This window comes from Myxocyprinus asiaticus, chromosome 47 (genome assembly GCF_019703515.2).
Source record: "Myxocyprinus asiaticus isolate MX2 ecotype Aquarium Trade chromosome 47, UBuf_Myxa_2, whole genome shotgun sequence".
Classification (NCBI taxonomy): Eukaryota; Metazoa; Chordata; class Actinopteri; order Cypriniformes; family Catostomidae; genus Myxocyprinus; species Myxocyprinus asiaticus.
Window position 1 is genome coordinate 15619869 of NC_059390.1, and position 22435 is coordinate 15642303.

The 22435-nt window shown below is 36.6% G+C and overlaps 1 protein-coding gene across 8 annotated transcripts in view; it reads right to left on the reverse strand.

Annotated features, from left to right (window-relative positions):
- LOC127436563 (DENN domain-containing protein 5B) overlaps positions 1-22435 on the reverse strand; it is a 61376-nt gene that overhangs the window by 35782 nt on the left and 3159 nt on the right. For 5 of the 8 annotated variants that reach the window (XR_007896430.1, XM_051690833.1, XM_051690837.1 and 2 more), the window contains exons 2-3: positions 6170-6229; positions 2953-3062 (exon numbers count right to left, since the gene is read on the reverse strand). Coding sequence is in view for 7 of the 8 variants with exons in the window: in XM_051690833.1 (XP_051546793.1) it covers positions 2953-3062; positions 6170-6229 (170 nt within the window). In the remaining variant the exon portion in view is untranslated. Of the gene's footprint in view, positions 1-2952; positions 3063-4265; positions 4370-6169; positions 6230-22435 lie in introns of those variants that run through there. The other 3 variants (XM_051690838.1, XM_051690834.1, XM_051690836.1) reach the window with 2 other exon arrangements.

A 22435-nucleotide genomic window follows, 5' to 3' on the forward strand; every position in this document is an offset into this window, starting at 1 on the left:
ATTGCTGCATTCATCTTTCCCTCGATCCTGACTAGTCTCCCAGTTCCTGCCGCTGAAAAACATTCCACAGCATGATGCTGCTGCCACCACCATGCTTCACTGTGGGGATGGTATTGGCCAGGTGATGAGCGGTGCCTGGTTTCCTCCAGACATGATGCTTGCCATTCAGGCCAAAGAGTTCAATCTTTGTTTCTCATGGTCTGAGTGCCCTTCAGGTGCCTTTTGGCAAACTCCAGTTGGGCTGTCATGTGCCTTTTACTGAGTGGCGGATTCCATCTGGCCACTCTACCATACAGGCCTGATTGGTGGAGTGCTGCAGAGATGGTTGTTCTTCTGGAAGGTTCTCCTCTCTCCACAGTGAAATGCTGGAGCTCTGTCAGTGACCATCGGGTTCTTGGTCACCTCCCTGACAAAGGCCCTTCTCCCCCGATTTCTCAGTTTGGCCGGGCGGCCAGCTCTAGGAAGAGTCCTGGCGGTTCCAACTTTTTCCATTTACGGATGATGGAGGCCACTGTGCTCATTGGGACCTGCAATGCTGCAGACATTTTTCTGTACCTTTCCCCAGATCTGTGCCTCGATACAATCCTGTCTCGGAGGTCTACAGACAATTCCTTGGACTTCATGGCTTGGTTTGTGCTCTGACATGCACTGTTAACTGTGGGACCTTATATAAACAGGTGTGTGCCTTTCCAAATCATGTCCAATCAACTGAATTTACCACAGGTGGACTCCAATCAAGTTGTAGAAACATCTCAAGGATGATCAGTGGAAACAGATGCACCTGAGCTCAATTTTGAGTGTCATGGCAAGGCTGTGAATACTTATGTACATGTGATTTTTTTTTTCGTTTTAATAAATTTGCAAAGATTTCAAACAAACTTATTTCATGTTGTCATTATGGGGTATTGTTTGTAGAATTTTTAGGAAAATAATGAATTTAATCCATTTTGGAATAAGGCTGTAACGTAACAAAATGTGGAAAAAGTGAAGTGCTGTGAATACTTTCCGGATGCACTGTATATCTTTATTAAGAGTCATCCCATCACCCAGGATACAGAGTCTGGGGCTAAATGAAAATTCAGTGTCCAATACCTCAGACATAAAGTTCTGAAACCCCAACCAAAATTCTTGGATCTTTACACATCCCCAAAAAACACGTGTTGTGTCCCCGTCTTCTGATTGGCACTGCCAGCAGGTGGGTGTGTCTTTAAGACCCAACCTATACAATCTAGAGAGGGTCCAGTAGAATCAATGCAAAATCTTAAATTGCATTAGATGCACCCTTGCATCTCTAGATGTTGACTTGATGCTTTTTAGAATCCTAGCCCACACTCCCTCCTCCAATACCAAGTTTAAATCTTTCTCCCATAATCTCTTGAAAGAAGACGAAGCTCCGTCCTCCAGACTCTGAATTAACAGGGAGTAATACACTGATGCCTCATGACCTTTTCCAAAAGCAATAATCACCACTTCAAGGGTATCTGCTGCTTTTGGGGGGGGGGGGGGCATTTTCATTCCAGAGAGCATTTGATTGGACAAAAATGTATGTAGTGCAAGATGAGTCATCAATATTTTTGGTCCGTTTTTCTCAGAATGGAAAGAATTTTAAATGTGTATAACTGCTGATAATTTGGTCAACATTTAGGAGAATATAAATGGATTAAAAGCTAATACACATGGATTAAAAGCCATACAACTACATTTTTATTTCATGACACCTTTAATGGGAAACTACACACAAGCACTGCAATGCTCAATTGATGCTTAACTGTGCCCATCACTAGGACACCTGCTTACTAATGGATGCATGCAGAGATTCAAAAAATGCATGCACACTCACACAGACATTCGTAGGACATGCACAATGAGCGAGAGTGAGAATTAAAGATTGAATTGAAGAGCAAGCAAATAGGAAGCACAAGGGGGAGAGAGAGGATGGCAAGAGAACAAAAAAAAAAAAAAAAAAAATGGGGAATGAAAAGAAGATTAGCCAAGAGTGGAATTGAAAAATGAAAGTAATCATAGGGAAATTTCATCCAGGCCTCAGAGGAGTGTGCAGAAATTGACTTTTGTGATTGCAAGCTGTATTTCAATCTCTTTAAGTGTGTGTGTTTGTGTGAGTGGCTGTATTTACTACAAGACACTCTACTGGCCTTGAAAAATGATTCAACAGGAACATCATTCCATTTTTGGTCAAATATTATGTGTTGGCATTATAAGTCCTGCTACTGTACAATTCAGGTGTTCTTTTACAGAGCTAGAATATGCACAATGGACTGTCTCCATGCCGACGTAAGCAGAGAGCTTGAGTTGAATAATTGATGCTGGTGTCACTACTGCCGAGCTTCCGTTTAAGCTGATTATGGAAAAAAATGACCTTGCGACATGGGACCGATAGGTCAGAGGTTTCTGTTACCTCTGAATGCCGGTAACACAACACACTCAACTGATCAATGCGTGCGATCACAGAGTGAGTGAGTGTGTGTGTGCATGTGTACATGTTATGACACTCCAAATCAATGCAGATGTTTGAACTACTTTCGAGGAAGAATGTAATTTCTGTGCAAATAGCGTCACTAACTGAAATTGTAAAAAATAATTGTTTTCAAATAATTTCCCAAACACTCTCCCCGTGTTCCATTGGCTGAACAAACAGTTATTCTCGTCCCAAACTCACGGCATTGGCTGAGCCAATGTTGCTGTGAACACCTGGTTGGGATGCTCAAACAAACAGAGCAATGTTTTGATTGCGTCACAGATCCGCAGTGTTCACACTTTTGTGTAAATCAATGTACAAATGGCTAACTTTCACGTTTACTCTGCATATTAATCTGGGACAGAAGAATTTCAACAAAGAAATAAAATTACATCACATAAAAAGCAGTGAATGCAGAATGAAAGAAGACAGAAAGAGGGGTGAATTAAATAGTTTCTACAATTAAAGTCACTTACCATGTTAACAGCATCCTGGTCAAACGGATTGCACTCTATGTTCTCCGGGTAGTGGGCCAGTACTTTGGATTTGAAGGTCCTTTTCAAAGGGCTTTGATCAAAGTTTTCCCCTAAAGAGATGGCAAAAATATAGAGAAAGGGGAGTTAATTATTCAAAAGCTTTTAAATGCAAAAGATTTGAGTGAGTGAATCCTTAAATACGGTCATAAATAAGAACAGCTTGTCATACAACTACATTAAACTAATAAAAGTTTCATGATTTTGCCATCAACTCAAGGCCTTTTTGAGGACTGTACTGTAAAGAGTCATCCACGGACAGGAAGTGACCATGTTTACTACTCTTAGAACACTAGTACAGAGGTTTACATTCTTTACCTTTAACTTGTTTGCACTAAACCTGTTCTGTTAACTGTTTCTTTCATTTTCTGGCTTCTTTAAACATGCTCCTTTGAGTGTCTAGGATATTAGTCTTCAGCTCTCTCAGGTACGCTGGCCAGAATAATCCACTCATATTTGCTGTGTAAACGTGACCCAGATACGACACCTGTCTCTGGAGGAATAGTATTTATCAGAGCAGGACTCCTTGCTCTCCAACCTCAACATCAACATACACCCACATCTGGCTTTGTTCACTCAGGCATTTTTCTCCAACATCAGGAGAACAGGTTTTGATTTATGTCCATGGCTTTACGAGAAGTTTCACTTTTTAAATACATTTTTTTCAAAATATTATTTATATACTTTATAAAAAAAAAATGTTTTTAAAAAATAAATTATATATATATGTAATATATATAGGGGCTTTATGGTCAGAGAGACAGAAGAGATATTAAATATTTGGGGAGAGACAGGGGAATGGATCGGGACACAACTCAAGCGTATTTAAACACTAGGCCATGTGTATTTTAGATGTATTTCAAAAGCAAATTATATTTTATATAAAACTCATTGGGTGCAATAATTGGTGAATTAGTGGGTAAAAAGTGAATACATCTCGCTATGTAAAAAGTCCTTATGGCCCTAAAATAGGCTTCGTTTTCTATTTACAAAATATATATATATATATATATATATATATATATATATATATATATATATATATATAGTATATTTCTTTTTTGGTTAGAGTAAAATAGGACCAGGTCATTTTACAGGTGTGGCATGTTTTCATTTCTATGAAATGGCAATTCATTTCTAAGCTAGGACCCAAAGATAAGCTAAAAACTTTATGAAGTCATCGTTACTCTTGATCACAATGAACACAACAGTTTTCATAAGACACAATTACTTTTTGGCTCAGTAATACAACTTACTGTTGAGCGAGACAGGCAGATACACGCAGCCCGCAGTGTTAGATAAAAACAGCATAGCACTGACTGCAAAACACAGTCAGGAGGAACGGAGATTGGAAAACAGCCTTGAAAAACACAACAGTGCAGATTGAGAAGACTGAGTGTCATGCAGGATTTGGATTCGATGAGCAGTAAAAAAAAATAAAATAAATAAATAAATAAATAGTCTTCTGAGTGGTGATCAGAAGGGTTTTGTGGTAAATGCTCTCCCTATCAATGTTGTCTTCATGTTAACTGCGCTTACTGATGCTACAAATTGATAAGCAGATGAAAACATCACTTAGACACTCAATCACAAAGAAGGGTACAATAAGGTAATTAAGATGGAGTCAAATTAACAATCTAGTCTAAATCAATTCAGTTTCCTCTCATATGAGCATTACTTAAACCTAGCGTGTGATTTGTGAGGAGAACTGGCAGTGATTTGGCCTATCACAGCCCTGGGCATTAACTAACAGGAAGGGACAGAGAGGAGGAGAAATCTACTAAAGCCCTTTATTACAGAGAGAGTCTGGGGCCTCAGGCATACACGTGAGAGAGAGAGAGAGAGAGAGAGAGAGAGAGAGAGAGAGAGAGAGAGAGAGAGAGAGAGAGAGAGAGAGAGAGAGAGAGTGTGTGTGTGTGTGTGTGTGTGTGTGTGTGTGAGAGTGATGCAAACACCCCGTGAAGTGTTAGCACGAACAGCATGAGAACAGCTGAAAAACAAGACCGTCAAATATAGGGAGGGAGGGAGAGATAACTGATAGGAAATTACTTAATAACAAGCAGAGGCAAATGACCCACATTAAACTATGAGCGTCCACATTGGAAAACTCGAAAGGAAAAGATGTAGAGAGGGGGACAATAGAAACAGTGACCTTAAAGAAATTGTTCACGTATAAATGAAAATTCTGTCATCATTTATTCATTCTCATGTCGTTCCAAACCTGTATGGAGTAATTTTGTGGAATCTATACAGCTCTTGACGCACAACATCTTGACGACAGTTCATGGCAAGCAAGTGCTGTCAAGCTTCAAAAAGGACAAAAAAAACCCTAAACAAAACATAAAAACACTATAATTCAAGGCTTCTGAAGCCATATGATAGCTTTGTGTGTAGAACAGACCAAAAGTAATTAATCACTGGTAATCTTACCCTCCCCCGAAACTTGCATCTAAAGTTTTTGGAACTCAAAAATGGTGCATCCCGGTTGGTTACTAAAATGCAGGTTTAGTGTTATTGAGTGCATTTACACACAGGTTCTTCCATCAAATATGCTTAAGTCGACAGCATGTAAGGTAATAGAAATGCCTTAAACGGTTTTCCATTTTCAGCGTAAGATCAAACGGTTTAAGCATAAACAGATCGGCACATGTATATTTTTGCCCAACACCCTGATTTTGCATTGCATGTAAACACCATTGCTGTCATTCTTACTGGCTTATCTAATGAGCGCAAGTGTTCATGCTCATTTACGTTTTTGACATCAAAAGTAAAGAACAATCTGATGTTTTAATCTCTCATGTACACAAGGGTTTCTTACGTTATCATTTATTTTTCATAAGCAGATTTTTTATTATTATCAGCATATTGCTGTGCATATAAACGCGCTCAATGACTTCGACACCCCATTTTTTAATTTTGGACTAGACGAGTTTCTGTGGTGATTACCAGTGAATAACGACTGCAATTTAAGTCAACGGACTGAAGTTAACAACTAAAATGTTTTGGTTAACTATTCCTTTAATGAAAAGAGCATTCTGAAAAAAGGGATGCACAGAAAGCTAAATGAGAACAAAAGAAACAGGATTGCAGAGGTGGATAGGAAAATAGAGCGGAAAAGTATAAGTGACACTATGATGAGGGTGTTAATGACGATGTTTACCTGCTGCCACGTCCTCGGAGTCCCTGCCCTGCCGATCGGCTTCTAGCCATTGGTACAAAGCTGAGATGGCACAAAAACACAAACAGACAGACAAAAAAAGCAAAATGTCAAACCAAATGCAGAAATGGAGAAGCAAATAAAACAAAATAATACATGGAAACAGGCATGACTTATACCAAAGAGCAACCCCTACTGAAAAAACCATTAAAAAAAAAATCAGCCTAAACTGGTTTGCTGGTCTTAGATGGTCTCCCAACCTGATCAAGGATGTCTGTTGGCTGGTTTTGGGCCCTTTCAGCTCGTCTATCAGCTTGTCAAAGTTAGGAGACCAACTTAAACCAATTAAGACCAGCCAACCAGCTTAGGCTGTTTTTTTGCCTTCATTTTCAGCAGGGATGGTGTTGAAGACACAGACAGCATGTGTGTGTTATTTTGCAGACTGAACAGTGATGGAGGTGAAGACATATTTCACAGGCACTGGTTTGCCGAGCACAACTTGACTGTAGGCTGCGAGCTGTTACAAGTGAGACATGTTGTGTGTGAGCTGCAAGCATTAGCAGAATATCTTATTAGTGGGTGTTAAAGGAACACATGAGGTGGATTATTAAGAAATATGTACATGCACACTCCTCCACACACCCACCCACCCACCCACACACACATTCAATCACAACCGATCACCATCAATCTGCTTCCTGGCTGGCTGGCAAGTCATCTTCGATTTTGACTCAAAACCTTGCATCATCAAAACAGAGGGGTAACAAATTGTGTCTAATTGCATATGTTCAATATTTTACCCATTACTTAAACAAGACCTACAAGATTATCTGAAGACATTAGAGGTACATGAGTGAATATCACAAACCTTTTCAAGAACATGTCTGGGTTTCTCACAAATGAAAGGCACAGAAATTCAATGTGAGTTTTAAACAGGTTTTTTCATGTCTTAATACAGCTGAAGTCAGAGGTTTACATACACCTTAGCCAAATATATTTAAACTCAGTTTTTCACAATTCCTGACATTTAATCGTAGTAAACATTTCCTGTTTTAGGTCAGTTAGAATCACTATTTTAAGAATGTGAAATGTCAGAATAATAGTAGAGAGAATGATTCATTTAATTTCTTTCATCACATTTCCAGTGGGTCAGAAGTTTACATACACTTTGTTAGTATTTGGTAGCATTGCCTTTAAATTGTTCAACTTGGGTCAAACATTTGGGGTAGCCTTCCACAAGCTTCTCACAATAAGTTGCTGGAATTTTGGCCCATTCCTCCAGACAGAACTGGTGTAACTGAGTCAGGTTTGTAGGCCTCCTTGCTTGCACATGCTTTTTCAGTTCTGCCCACAAATTTTCTATCAGATTGAGTCAGGGCTTTGTGATAGCCACTCCAATACCTTGGCTTTGTTGTCCTTAAGCCATTTTGCCACAAGTTTGAGGTATGCTTGAGGTCATTGTCCATTTGGAAGACCCATTTGCGATCGAGCTTTTACTTCCTGGCTGAGCAGCATTTCAGGTGATGTCGATATAGGACTCGTTTTACTGTGGATATAGATACTTGTCTACCCGTTTCCTCCAGCATCTTCACACGGTCCTTTGCTGTTGTTCTGGGATTGATTTGCACTTTTCGCACCAAACTACATTCATCTCTAGGAGACAGAATGCGTCTCCTTCCTGAGCGGTGTGATGGCTACATGGTCCCATGGTGTTTATACTTGCATACTTTTGTTTGTAGAGATGAACATAGTACCTTCAGGCATTTGGAAATTGCTCCCAAGGATGAACCAGACTTGTGGAGGTCCACATTTTTTTTTCTGAAGTCTTGGTTGATTTTCACATGGTGTCAAACAGAGGCACTGAGTTTGAAGGTAGTCCTTAAAATACATCCACAGGTGCACCTCCAATTCAGTACACCACCTATCAGAAGTTAATTGTCTAATTGTCTAAAGGCTTGACATCATTTTCTGGAATTTTCCAAGCTGCTTAAAGGCACAGTTAACTTAGTGTATGTAAAATTCTGACCCACTGGAATTGTGATACAGTCAATTAAAAAGTGAAACAATCTGTCTGTAAACAATTGTTAGAAAAATGACTTGTGTCATGCACAAAGTAGATGTCCTAAACGACTTGACAAAACTATAATTTGCTAATATGAAATCTGTAGAGTGGTTAAAAAATTAGTTTTAATTACTTCAACCTAAGTGTATGTAAACTACTGACTTCAAATGTATATTCCCATAAGTAATGTTTTTTTGTGGTTTATTTATTTTTCTTCACCCACCCCTCTAGGTGTAAACATTTGTACAAACCCTGGCAATGTATATGGTTATTTTGCTGTTAAAAAAAAAAAAAAAGAACAAGAAAAAAAGAAAAGAAAATGTCGGTCATATTTCACCCAAAAAGAAAAAAAAGAAATACAATTATAATAATAATAATATTAGACTGTATATAAAATGTATAAAATATATTTATATATAAAACAATAATATAGCCTAATATTATAAATAAAGATAACATAAAGCCTTATATTTTGCTTTTAGAAAATGAATCCTGCTTTTAGGACCATTCTGAAAATCATGAATATCAGTCCCTCCAGGAATTTGTGATAGCATTTATGCAAATTCAACCAATCTCCACATTCTTTGTGTTACCTTGCAATTTTGTATATTTCCTAAATTGTTCTGCATAAACTGTGAATCTTAGGTAATCTGATTGCTTTCTACATATTGACTGCAGCAAAACAAGTACTCAAAAAGCTTGAAGCAGTCAAGACATTTCCAACTGAACAGCCCCCATTCTATCATCTCCAAAGTAACGGAGTAAGCGTCTCCTCCTCGTCTCCTCTGCGTCACTGCGTGTAATTAGACTTGCATGTATGAACTCGCAATGACCACGAATATTTGCTTCTACACGAATGTTAAAGCAAAACCGGAATGTTTTGTGTTCACTTTTGAAAGACTGTCTAAACTTCTAAACGGCATGGGTACATCACGGCTAGTGTTTATTCCTCACGTGCTCTTCAGGAGCTGCTCAAAATGTCCAAGGTGCGGGTTGTTGACGGCCTCAGTTCATTAGGAGTAGGGCTGCAACTAACGAAAAAGCGTCTGCCAAATGCATAAATGTAAATGTAAATGATTAATCATTAGCTCTAAACCGATTATTCAGCTTATGCCCCGACTTAAAGTTTGTATTAAACGTGCTTACTAACAATAAAGAGGACAAAATCATCTTTTAAAAATACCTCTAAATGACATTTAAAAAAAATACTTTAATTCAGTAAAGAAATTCATTGCAAAAAAATCCTATTGTTATCAAGTGATTTTGTCTTGTTTTCAATTTAAAATAGTCTAAAAATCCTTAAAACAAGATACATTTACTTGAGAAGCAACATATGATATTTAGACTTGCTTTAAGAGAATGTATCTTAGTGCATTTTGTATACAAGTGTATTTTTTCCACTTGGTTATACTTCTGCGAGCACAGTAAAGACAAAATACACTTATATTCAAGATCTATTCTCTAAAAGCAAGTCTAAAACATCTTATATGCTGCTTCTCAAGTGAATGCATCTTTTTTTAAAGGATTTTTAGATATTTTAAAATATTTTTATTTTTATTATTATATATTAAACCATTTTAAACATAAAACAAAAACTCTCTCATAAATAAAGCTGCGTATTGCCAATTTTCTTCACGATAAGAAATGCACAGTGACATATATTATGATAAGTCGCAATAATTTAGCTGCAGCAAGCGTGCGTGCTGGAGGGACCAGCGTCCCCAGGACAAAAGTGTGCATCAGCCGGGTGCAGTTTTAATCTCTCCCCCCTTAGATCGTGACATTCGCACAACTCATAGAAGAGGTGCTGACCGCACAGAGAAATGCCAGATTCGGAGTTTGTAGTTATTTACATGATCTGCTTCCGTATTATTTGAACTTTAATAAAGCTATAATGCATTAAATATAACTGCATTTAAGATGTAACACTGGGGTGTTTTCTTTAAAAAGCTCCAGCTCTGCTTATTCCACAACGAGAGTGCTTCTGTAATTACTTATTTGGTATTTTTGCATTATAATTACCTCATACTTTGCGATCTGCATCACCTGATGCAGCGGTGTGATTCTTTCTCTCCTCAGTCAGGTGCAAACTGCAGTGCTGCTCTCACGCGTCAATTAGCGTTTCATATGATCACGTTACGTTAAATGAGATCAAATGACTATTCGACAACGAAAATTTTTGTTGACAATTTTTTGTCGACGTTGTCGATAACGTCGACTAATCGTTTCAGCCCTAATTAGTAGTGCTCACATAATGCACTGTTGCACCGAAAAATGACACAACATTCATGAATGGTTTATGATTGCCATTTTATATCCGCTTAAAAATCCCTCAATTGGACAGGACAATGTGATTATAATTTCATGTGCTCAATAACCATAGTTAATTCAAATGATCGCGATCAGAAGATGTAATAATCGCGACAGGCCTAATATGGAATCCTCATTTGTATTTTTAGCTTATATTTTTACTCTAGGTCTAATATTTTAACCTCACCACATTTTTATAAATAATTACGGGTCTTCAATTAAACTCATTAACCATAATTCGAGTTTCACAACTCAAAATTGTTTGAGCAAATTAGCAGCATATTCAGTCATTTTGGACCACAATAATCAGGAAAAATTAGTGGTGGGTAAAAATATTGTTTTTCCGATTAATCGCGATCTTCATTTAAACTACCTCGATATCGATTCTTAAATCACAAGATCAATCTTTCAATCAATGCGCAGCCCTCTACTACAGTGAGAGGAAATCATTCGCATTTGCAACCAAATTTCACGCTTTGCGACTAAAGTGAATATATTTGGCAACTGGCTGGTAAAGGTTTACATTTCTCTCACCAGTAATTGTGTAGTTTAGTCATGAAGTGTTCAGCAGCGAGATCCTTTCACAGTGTGTTGAGAGTAAAAGTTGATCTGTGTAATGTGTGTCCAACACAAGATCCACACAACCCATCTGTCATTGAATACAGTTTTGTTTAATACCCTTTCTGTTCTTCAAAAACAACTACAAAAAAACCATTTAAATCTAATCATGCATCGCACAGATGAGATAAAGCCATCCGAGTCCTCTCTAATTAGCATGCACTCATTTAAAGGCTCTGTTAACAGAAATGCAGTTTTTTGTTAAAGAGGCAGTACCGGTTTTAGCACGTGTTCAACAAATCAATGTAAATACTTGTAAATAGTACAAATTATGAAATTTAACAATAAATATGTAACAAAAATAACATATGACATGTAATATCTTATTGATTGAATACATCTATTTGTTCATTAAAAAAAAGGCAAAATGTGACCAAAATGATGAAAATAATATATTAGTAAAATTATTACTTTCCTAATGTACCCAGTTAAAAGCACATACGCCCCCCTCCCCCCATTCCAGTTACTGTAAAGTAAAAAAAATAAAAATAGAAATAATTCAAAACTGAAATAATATTACATATTTTAATCATCTAAATATGATGTATTGCTTTAATTCATGAAATTAATCATTCAAAAGTCCAGAGTTATTAAAGACTACATAAAGAAAAGAGAATTTAATGAGAATCCTTACTGAGAATAATGAGAATCACAAACTTAAAAGTAAAACATTCTCAGTAATGAGAATGTGTTTTCTTTCACATTACAGTGATGAGAATTGTAGGGGATGCTTAATTGTCATGAAAACAATGTCATAACAAATCTTAATGGTGCTAAAAATAAACATTTTATGAATATTATTCATTTATTTTTCTTTTGATTTTATAGTGAAATATGTCATGTTGTTCTTGAGGTTCACCCCCATACAGGGAACTCCTGCTGTGTGTGAGCAACATGAAAGAGCTACTGTATAACAGGATGACTCAGCCTGTGCGAGTGTTATGAACACACGTCACTGCTGACTGCTTATTAAGCGCTCTTCGATCTCACCTGAGATCATGTCTATTTAATCCAGCAACTGTCATAGTCATACACTAAAGTATCAATCACCGGTCAACTACTTCCACTAACGAAAAATTACCATGCTATAACCAAGTTTTTTTGGAAATGGTTAGGGCTGGGTATTGATACAGATTTCCCGATTCAATTCGATTCCGATTCATAAGCTCTCGATTCGATTTGATACCGATTTCGATTCCATATTTATTCATGTGTGTTTATTTCAGTTATAATGTCCCTTTTGCTCACATATAAAATAAATTCTCTCCCAGTTAATGCTGTTAATTATACAGGGGACCTTTAAACTAGGTACATTAGGAAAATATTAATGTTACAAATTATATTTTATAACTTTCATCATTTTGGTCACATTTTGGCTTTTTAAAAATAAACAAATTATATTATTGAATCAATAAATACGATATTATATTATATTTCCTATACTATTTTTGTTACATATTTATTGTTAAATTTCATAATTTGTACTATTTACAAGTATTTACATTGATTTGTTGAACACGTGCTAAAACTGGTACTGTCTCTTTAACAAAAAACTGCATTTCTGTTAACAGAGCCTTTAAATGAGTGCATGCTAATTAGAGAGGACTCGGATGGCTTTATCTCATCTGTGCGATGCATGATTTAAATGTTTTTTTGTTTGTTTTGTTTTTTTTTCAGTTATTTTTGATCAGCAACTGACTGTAAAGAACAGAAAGGGTATTAAAAGAAACTGTATTCAATGACAAATGTGTTGCGTGGATCTCGTCTTGGACACACATTACACTTTTACTCTCAACACACTGTGAAAGGATCTCGCTGCTGAACACTTCACAACTAAACTACACAATTACTGGTGAGTGAAATGTAAACATTTACCAACCAGTTTGCCAAATATATTCACTTTAGTCACATTTGGTTGCAAATGCGAGTGATTTCCTCTCAATGGGTTGCACATTGAGTGAAAGATCGATCTTGGGATTTAAGAATCGATATCGTTCAAAGGCAGATCACGATTAATCGAAAAAACAATATTTTTACCCACCCACAGAAATGGTACCATGGAAATACCATGTTTTTTTTTACATGTGCTATGGTAGTACCATGTTATTCTTTGAAGTACTGTGGAGTACCACGTACATTTTATGGTCCATGAATATAGTTATCATTGAGAACAATGGAAAATCAAAGCAGCAAAGTATTATTATGAGATGCCATCACCATACCATTGTACACCAGAATCCACAGCCAACCCAACCAAATGGTTATGTACAACGCAACTGGATTTGTGATAATGAGCAAAATCATTGGCCTTGGCCTGAGCACCATTCATTTCAAAAGTGCTGATGGACAACAGAGACAGTACACAATTTCTCTTGCAGAGCATTTGTCCATCCTCAACAGTGTTACGTAACTGAGCTCTTGCTTCACAGGCTCTGTGTATGTGTTTCAAGTGTTGAGAGGGCACACTGTGAGCACAAAACACTGGAGTCCTTCACTTCTCACAGGGTTTGTCCAGTCAGCTCAACACATCTCTATCAGACTCATGACGCATCTGCTGAAGCTGTAACCCACAACAAGTCCTGGCCTGTCACAACCTCCCCATTATATCTGACTGCAACAGAGAGGTGTAAGAAACACACTTCGTCTGTATGGTTTGATGTGATATTGACTTATCTGTTAGATGCCAGTTCCTAATACTTTCTGAAATATGGAACATTCAATGAGACACTGCAGAACTTTATTAGGCCTAATGAGAGAGCCTTGCTGGGACTTTGGTAAACCACAAAGAACACATGAATACACACACAAACAGACTTTATGATAAGTCACACTTGGTTTAAGATCAATTGAATACCTGTGTAATTCATAAAAGCATGTAGCAGATATTCAGGTCAGAGTTCACATAGTAATGAAATGAATGTGATACTGTAAGCAAAATCTGTACTGAACAAACATGAGTCACACTGTATAAATAAAACTAAATGTTGACTAGTCAATGTACCTAAAATGTACAATTTCCCCTCATACATTAATAGGCTATATACATATTTGCCAAAATCTTGATGTTTGGGAAGAATAGAAAAATCAAGGATTTCATTGCTCAGCTACACAATGAGGCCAATAATCATCTGTTTAAGCAGCACAATTACCAAAAAATAGCATTACTTAAACATTGCTTTCCCACATATGCAAATAAGCAAATGAGACTATATTTGAAGATATGAATAAACATACCAACTAAAATAAAATGCATCATGCTTGGCAAATCTAATCGTCATGGTGTTTGCTAAGCCTTATCTGAGGACACAGGTTACTGATGAGTTGGAACTTAGTCAAGGAACAAAGTCAACATGACCAATTCATGGTCTCATTCTGTCTCAATGTCTCACATACACACAGAAGGACATACAGACATACACAAAAACATGGTGATTGCTCAGCAGATCCAATGGCACAATCCTTTTGACCCATTTGAGTCCCCAGAGCACAATATTACATGCATTTTTATAGCAGCTATTTAATGGTTGGAATGGAGCAATGTTGCTTCATAGAGAAGCTCATAAGGACCAGTACAGACTTGCTTTTCATTAGTTTCACTCTATGACTGTTAGTATTATTGAGTGTTTTCTATTTTCAGTTTAATTATTTTAGTTTTAGAATTTTAAGTCTGCCAAAGTTAATGCATTAACTGATGTAACTGAAATACATTTAACTTATTTAAATTTCACAGGGTCATCCAGTGTTATTTTTCAAATATATTGTCATTTTAAAATATATTAAATATATACAAAATGTATACTAAATGCAATTCAATTATTTACTTTTTCTGCACAGAGACACACAAGCACACATTTCTCTGATGACGGCCTGAGCACTGTAATGCCTTTTCCTCTGTTTTAATCTATTAGATGAGGGTCGCTCAAAGTGTTAAAGATGTTATGTAACCAGATTTATGCGCTCGTGACATAACTCAGTGAGTTATGATAAACATTGCCCATTCGGCAGCCACCAGCTTCAGTGTACAAACAGAGCATTAAACACCACTCATCAAGAGCAATGATACTTATGACAGTTATTCATCCAAAACAGCCTTATACTATCTCCTGTCCCCTAGATCTCTCTCAGAGTAGCAGCAGATTGTACCAATACAAAACTAACACAAACATGTAGATTAAAATGAGCATCTGAAAAGTGTGGGGTCTGTGTGGAAGGGGCCGTTCACACCTAATGCGTTTTTTTTTTTTTGCTGCATTCTGCTCTATTCGTTGCATTCAGCTTTTATTAGCGCAAAAATGGGTTCGGTCAAAACGGCCTTTAAGTCACGATTCACTGATAATCTTCCTCTTTGTCAAAGCTCTGAAACGTAATTCAAATTTTAGTTTAACGTCAGTGACAACAAAGGCTTTTGGTTTTTGCGTGTCTCGTAACTGAACTGTGTTGGGTTTGTACTGTATATATGAAAAGGAGAATGAGATTTGAAAGCTGCAGCAAAGGGGAAGATTTTTTTTAATTAATACTGTGTTAAATTTCTCTCTGCTCCTCACAAAAAGCTGTCACATCGCCATTCTACTCCACCAAACTGCAAAGACAGTGTTGAACTACACTTTAGATCAGCGCAAGGCAGATTTCACAGGTGCTGTGAGCATTTGAGAAGATTACACTAAAAGGTTTACAGACCTCCTCCCACCATTCCTAATCTTCATAAGCAGTCTAGAAAAAACTAAGGAAAATGGAAGTCACTACTTTCAGCTACTTCACCTTTGTTTCAGTCTAATACAGGATTATAGATTGAAGACTATTTGCAATACAAGAAATCTTCTGCACTTTTATTAATGTCACTGGGACTCATTCACCATGCACAAGCATATATTGTTTTATTGACATATATATATATATATACACACACACACACACACATATATATATACATATATATATATATATATATATATATATATATATATATATATATATATATATATATATATATATATATATATATACACACACATATATATATACACATATATACATACATACATACACATACATATATACATACATACACATACATATATATATGTATGTATGTGTATATATATATATATGTATGTGTATGTATGTATGTATATATGTATGTGTGTATATATGTATGTGTGTATATATGTATATACACATATATATATATATATGTTTTATGCTTATATAACTGCACAGATGCAGTCCTTTATTTAAAATACTCTGGATTCATCAACATTAGAACAAGGCAAGAACAAATTTGGTTGTGTACCAGTTGTGAATCCAGCATAAATCTTGCATAAGAATGCTTTCTGTGCACATAAATATGCAACTTGTACGCATTTAGAGTGAATGAGACCCACTGTCTGCTACTTCATCTCATCATCTACATATGAAAATACAAAGCTTTTACCTTCTTACTCTATACTGTCCATTTCAGAAATACTTCTTCTTAAATCTGTATCTTCTCCATATTTATGGATTATTTTGTTTTCATACAGCTATAAGCACATTATGTTTCTGTGTATTCTGGATGTAAATGTTCTGCACTGTTTCACATTTATGTGCCTTGTCACAAACATTTCAATGTCCTGTATAAACTATGCAAATGACAAATAAACTAAAAATGAACTTAAAATTAGATAAATAAGGGGGGAACAAGGGAGGGGGGAGACAAAGAATAGAAAAAGGAAGAGGAATGGCTCAACCGCTCAGTTGGGCCAACGCTACACAGCACTGACGTTTGACCTGTTTCTCCACTGATTCAGGCCCATTAGGGGGTAAAGTCAATGGGGAGCAAGGGAGGTGGTATGGCATTAGCATAGCCATTGTCCCAAAGTCCAGGCTGCTCCTCCCAGACAGATGGCCCAGGAATCAGTCCTCTAATGTCCTCTTTACAGCTGTCCACTAGTGCCTTGTGTTTCTGCCTCCAGTTACAATAGGAGCTGGTCGGTGTCATTAAGAAACAATAAGCGGAGACACGTCATGCAGCCACAATGTAACAGTGCACCTCTTGACGCCCAGGTTTTCTGTCTTTTCTGGCCTTAAGTGTTTTAATGTCTCAAGAGCAGAAGTTCTGAGACTTCTTATAGCTTATCTGTACACCTCTATCCTTAGGCAGCTGCAAAATCACTGCACTATTCTTATAGGCAAAAGTGTCTTTGTCTTGATCTACAATGTCAATCACCGCTTAGTTTTCAAGGCACCAATGGCTGCCACACTGCTTGCAGGGTAAAAAGCATCCCTCAGCATTTTGCTTGCCTTGTTACTTGTTTAAAAGCTCTTTGGAGACAACTATAAAGTCCAATGAAACCGCTACTGTGCTTTAAAGAACATCATTCCAAATTAACAGGTTTTACCTGAAGAGGCCCAGACACTGTCGATACACTGTTAATGACTGTTCAAGGTGTCAAATCCTCAGTAAATGAAGGTAATTCAGGAGACAAATTCCTCTTTAGATGTAGGTGTGAACGGTGGAGACAGGCCAGAAGATGGAAGATCAAAATATCTTCCTTTACTAAAGCAGGAAGTCCCTTATTGTTGATGTGTAGCACATCAGTAAGATGCCAGATGAGATAAAGGCCTGCATGTGTGGCACGTGTTGTAGGGAACTGAAATCTCACTGAAAGCACTGATCATCAGAGCATAGAACCTGAAAGATATGTACTTGTGCATGACCGTGATTTAAATTTTATGGTTCACATTTTTCATTTGTTATTACTGTTCACAACCATATGATAAATACCAAGGGATTTCATGCAAAGCTATTTTTTCTGACATGTCGCAATCCTCTCCTCAGAACAAACATAAGAATTATAGTCTTTATTTCATCTCAGAGGAAATGGCTGTAACACATTTGATATTATGAAGATAATAATAATAATAATAAATGAAGATATTAAATAATTACATATTGAAGTATATCTATGGGCATTCCATAGCTTTGCAGATGTACATTTCTGAAATCTAAAACTAGATACTGAAGAGTCACGTGTCATTTATTCTGAATAATGGCATATTTTTGGACTCTCGAATGTCGAGATGCTTACATTATTGTTTTAGTATGAATAAATAAAGGTACATTTCTAGTTTTAACACTTTGCACTTCAGACCTTTGTTAGACAAGAAAAACTAGCTTTATATCATGGTGTTTGACCAAATGGATAAAATGTAACAGTTGTTGGATGGAGCCACATTGAGAGGCCAATATCTCTGGCATTTAAACACACAGAGGCTTAACAATAAAGATACAAAAAGGAAAGTTTGTTCAGAACCAGAATCTGAAAGAATATAAACCTATATTTCATATTTCTGGAGTTAATAGGCACTCCAGAAATATATAGGTCTTCTTTTTTTCATTTTGGGATTCACACCAGTGGCATATAATGCAAAAAGGGGCACTAAAGTCAACAAGATTTTAATATAGGGCTGGGGATATATTGAATATTATTGATATAATCGAGATCATTTTTCTGACGAAGTAAAACTGACCAATATCGTGAATATCGAGATCATTTTAATGTGCTTTCATTTGGCCACACCAGTAGAATAATTTCACGATCTTTTAAGGCTGCACAATTAATCAAAATAACATCAAAATGGCAAGTTAGTCATATGTGATTATTAAATCAACAAAAGGCTGCAATTTAAAGACAGATAAACATGGTCTGTATGTGATGCGCTGATCTGTGTGCACGCATGACGCTGCTCTCAGATCAGTTCAGGTGTATTGTGAAATCAAAGTAATGCAGGTTCAAGCATTCGCGCAATTCCAAACATTAGTAACCGCTATAAGATATTCAGAAAATGCAGAACATTGTAAACTGTCAAATACACATTGCCTTTTCTGTGTCTAAATAATAAATAAGTTCCTTGTGAAGTAAATACGACAGCACTTTCGGTGTCAAAATAAAAGCCACAGGTGAAGATGAAGTAAACAGGACAGAAATAAATTACTTTTGTATAAGCAAATCTAATAATCAGAATAATAATGATAATCAGCATTATATTATAATAATCAACCTGTGTCCCACAGTAATAATTTTGTATTATTCAATGTTCAACTGGGGTTTCAAAAATAAGTCTGTGAAGTAGCTTAGCACAGTAAAAACATTTGAAGGTAAATAATGCTTTTTGTTAAAGGAACAGTTCACCCAAAAATGAAAATTTTTGATAATTTACTCACCCTCAGGCCATCCAAGATGTATCTGACCTTCTTTCTTCATCAGAACAGGATTTAAGTATCCCAAGTTTTTAGCTTCATACAATGCAAGTGAATGGACACCAATTTTTGACGGTCCAAAAAGCATCCTTAGGTCCTTAGTCAGCATCAAAGTAACTGCCGCCGATCAAGTAATGTCTTCTGAAGTGAATCGATACGTTTGTGTGAAAAACGAATCACTAATTAAAACTTTATTAACTTTAAAAAAAATCTCTTCCTGTAAACACTGAATGCCTCACGTCGCTGTTGTCACGTTGGCACATTCACGTGAGAATTCAGAAGTTCCGCTCTGTTTGCCACAGAGGAACGTACTTCACGCGAGAGTTAGGTCAATTCAAACAGCTACAGAGAGCTGGCGGAAGTGCCAATTTAAAGTAAAAAAAAAAAAAAAAAAAGACATTAATTAGCGATTTGTTTTCACACAAACGTATCGATTCACTTCAGAAGACATTACTTACTCGACTGGAGTCATGTGGATTACTTGGATGCTGCCTAAATATGCTTTTTGGACCGTCAAAAATTGGTGTCCATTCACTTGCATTGGATGAAGCTAAAAACTTGGGATACTTTCCTAAAAATCCTAAATCCTGTTCTGATGAAGAAAGGTCATATACATCTTGGATGGCCTGAGGGTGAGTAAATTATCAGCAAATTATCATTTTTTGGGTGAACTATTCCTGTAAGCTACTATGTCTCATTGTGTATGAAATATAAATATAATGATTGAAATTCATTCTCCCTTGTGTTTATTTAATGAAAAACTAATTAGAGTTTTAATGTCTTTTAAATATTTTATCTACTTGGCTACAATAACTGTTTGTATGAAATAATGGTTCCTCTGTTTATATATATAAAAAAAAAAATTTGCACAAATTTTGCGCCATTTTAGAGCAAATACATAATTAGAGATGTATATCGAATGTCGTCAATAGGCTGAAAAATATCGAGATATAATTTAAGACAATCAATATCCATCCATAGTCAAATGAGTTATGTTAGAAAATAAACTGAAATAAGAGAGAAACAGAAAATATGGGCATTAGTTGAGCTTGTTTTTCCCAAATCACTGTGGCCTTGCAGAGGACGATATGCTAGCCAGCCAGAAAAACAGCAATAACAGAGCTTATCAGAATCAAGGATAATCATCCCTTTCTAAAATATCTGCCATTAGAGACAAAAGGCACAAAAACTTAAAATGACAAATTACAGAGCCATACCGTGCCTGTGTTATTAATGGTCATTTTCAATTAACCTTGGCACAGTCAGAAACAGCCTCTGAATAAGAATAGTCCATAACAAAATTGTAAATGGCCAGAAAAGTGAAAGGGCAACCAGCAGAGATGACTATGCTGTAAAGCCCCAGGATTGGGGGTGAGCTCGGTCCTATGAGAGCAGGGGCTCTCTGGCATTGCATGGCCATGCATTCAGTCATGCAGAAACATGCTGAGATAACCAGCAGGAAATCTGCATTTCTGCCTTTAACAATGAAGCTGAGGCAAGTCAGGAAACACGGCCAAAAATATATCACAGCACATCAGGAAAACCATCTCTCGCTCTCGATCTTCTAGTGGTTTGCATTACAAATGAGCATTCTCGCCTCTCACAGGAGGTGCAAATAAAACTACGCTTTAGAAACTAGGCCGGCAGAGAATACAGGTGCTGTGGGGTGGGGTGGGGTGAGAGGCCTTTCAAAACATTTGATATACATCATACAAGAACAGTGGGATAATCTTCAACAAAGGTTATGTTGTACATGGGATACCGTCTCACAATGCCACAGAAATGCTTATCTGAGCAACCCGAGGCACAGATAAAATCCAAGCCCTCAATGACACTGGACACACACAGTGGTAAATTAATCAAACTCAAACTGTTTAATCATGATGAACTTTATCTGGGAAACTGGACCAATCAGACAACTCAGAGCACTGCAAGGGAAAAATCCTCTCTCTTTCAGTAGGAATACTGCAGATATGACTCGGCTATATAGCTAAAATATATATCTTGATATTTTCAGCCTTTTAGCATTATTTGACATTGGCCAATCTAAATAAGCCTATTTCTCATGGTTGCATTAAGGCATTTAGGCAATGGAAGTGAATGGGTCCAGTCCATAAACGTAAAAATACAAACAGTTTCATACAGCCACAAGATTGGTTGATTTTTGTGTAAAAAATAAATAAAAAGAAGAAAGAAAAAAGCTACAGGGATTGCTGGCATTGTGGAGTCATGATAACAAAGTTGCAATACACAGCTAAGGCTAGTAAGTCTATTTTTGGAAGAAAAAAAAACATGTTAACATCTATTAAGTTTATGTCCTGTGGCTATATTTTTTTAACTTTTAATATTAATGGACTGGCTCCATTCACTTCTACTTTAAGTGCATTAATGGTCAAATTAAAAGAGCTTTAAAATCATATCAATATTCACAATGTTGCTTAACGTGTTAATATCTGCAAAATTACCTTGAATATCTCATGAATAATTGATATTTTACCCAGCTCAAGGCTTAATTTATGCCTGACAAAAAAATACAGCTAACAGACCTACAAATGTAACATTTCTGTTTGAAGCTAAAATAGAAACCAAGCAGGTTCATTCATATTCCGTATGGCCTGGCCTGAACTCTCTTGGTTAAAAGCAACACATCTAATCCACAGAAGCATCACGCACAGGCCAGCAGTCTGTTAAACTGTGTCAGGCTTTGAGGGCAATCACTAGATCTGTTAAAACAAGGCCAGACAAGACCAGAGGGAAACAGGATAAAGGCAGACAGTCTAGATTTGGGAATACTAGGAGAGGTTGCTTTAACCTTAGCAAAATAAGTGTTTACTCGTCCATCCAAATATAAAGAAATCCCCAAACAAATACATAATTCAAAAACTCTCTCCCAAGTCCGCTCAAAATGAGCCCAGGGATGGGAAATATTTAAGTTCTGGTACTGTAATGTGTATTACACTTGGTTCACAATGTTGAACATTATGGATCTGTTCCAAAGTAGTACTTAAAATCTTGAAGCTAAAGTTCAAGGAATTCACGA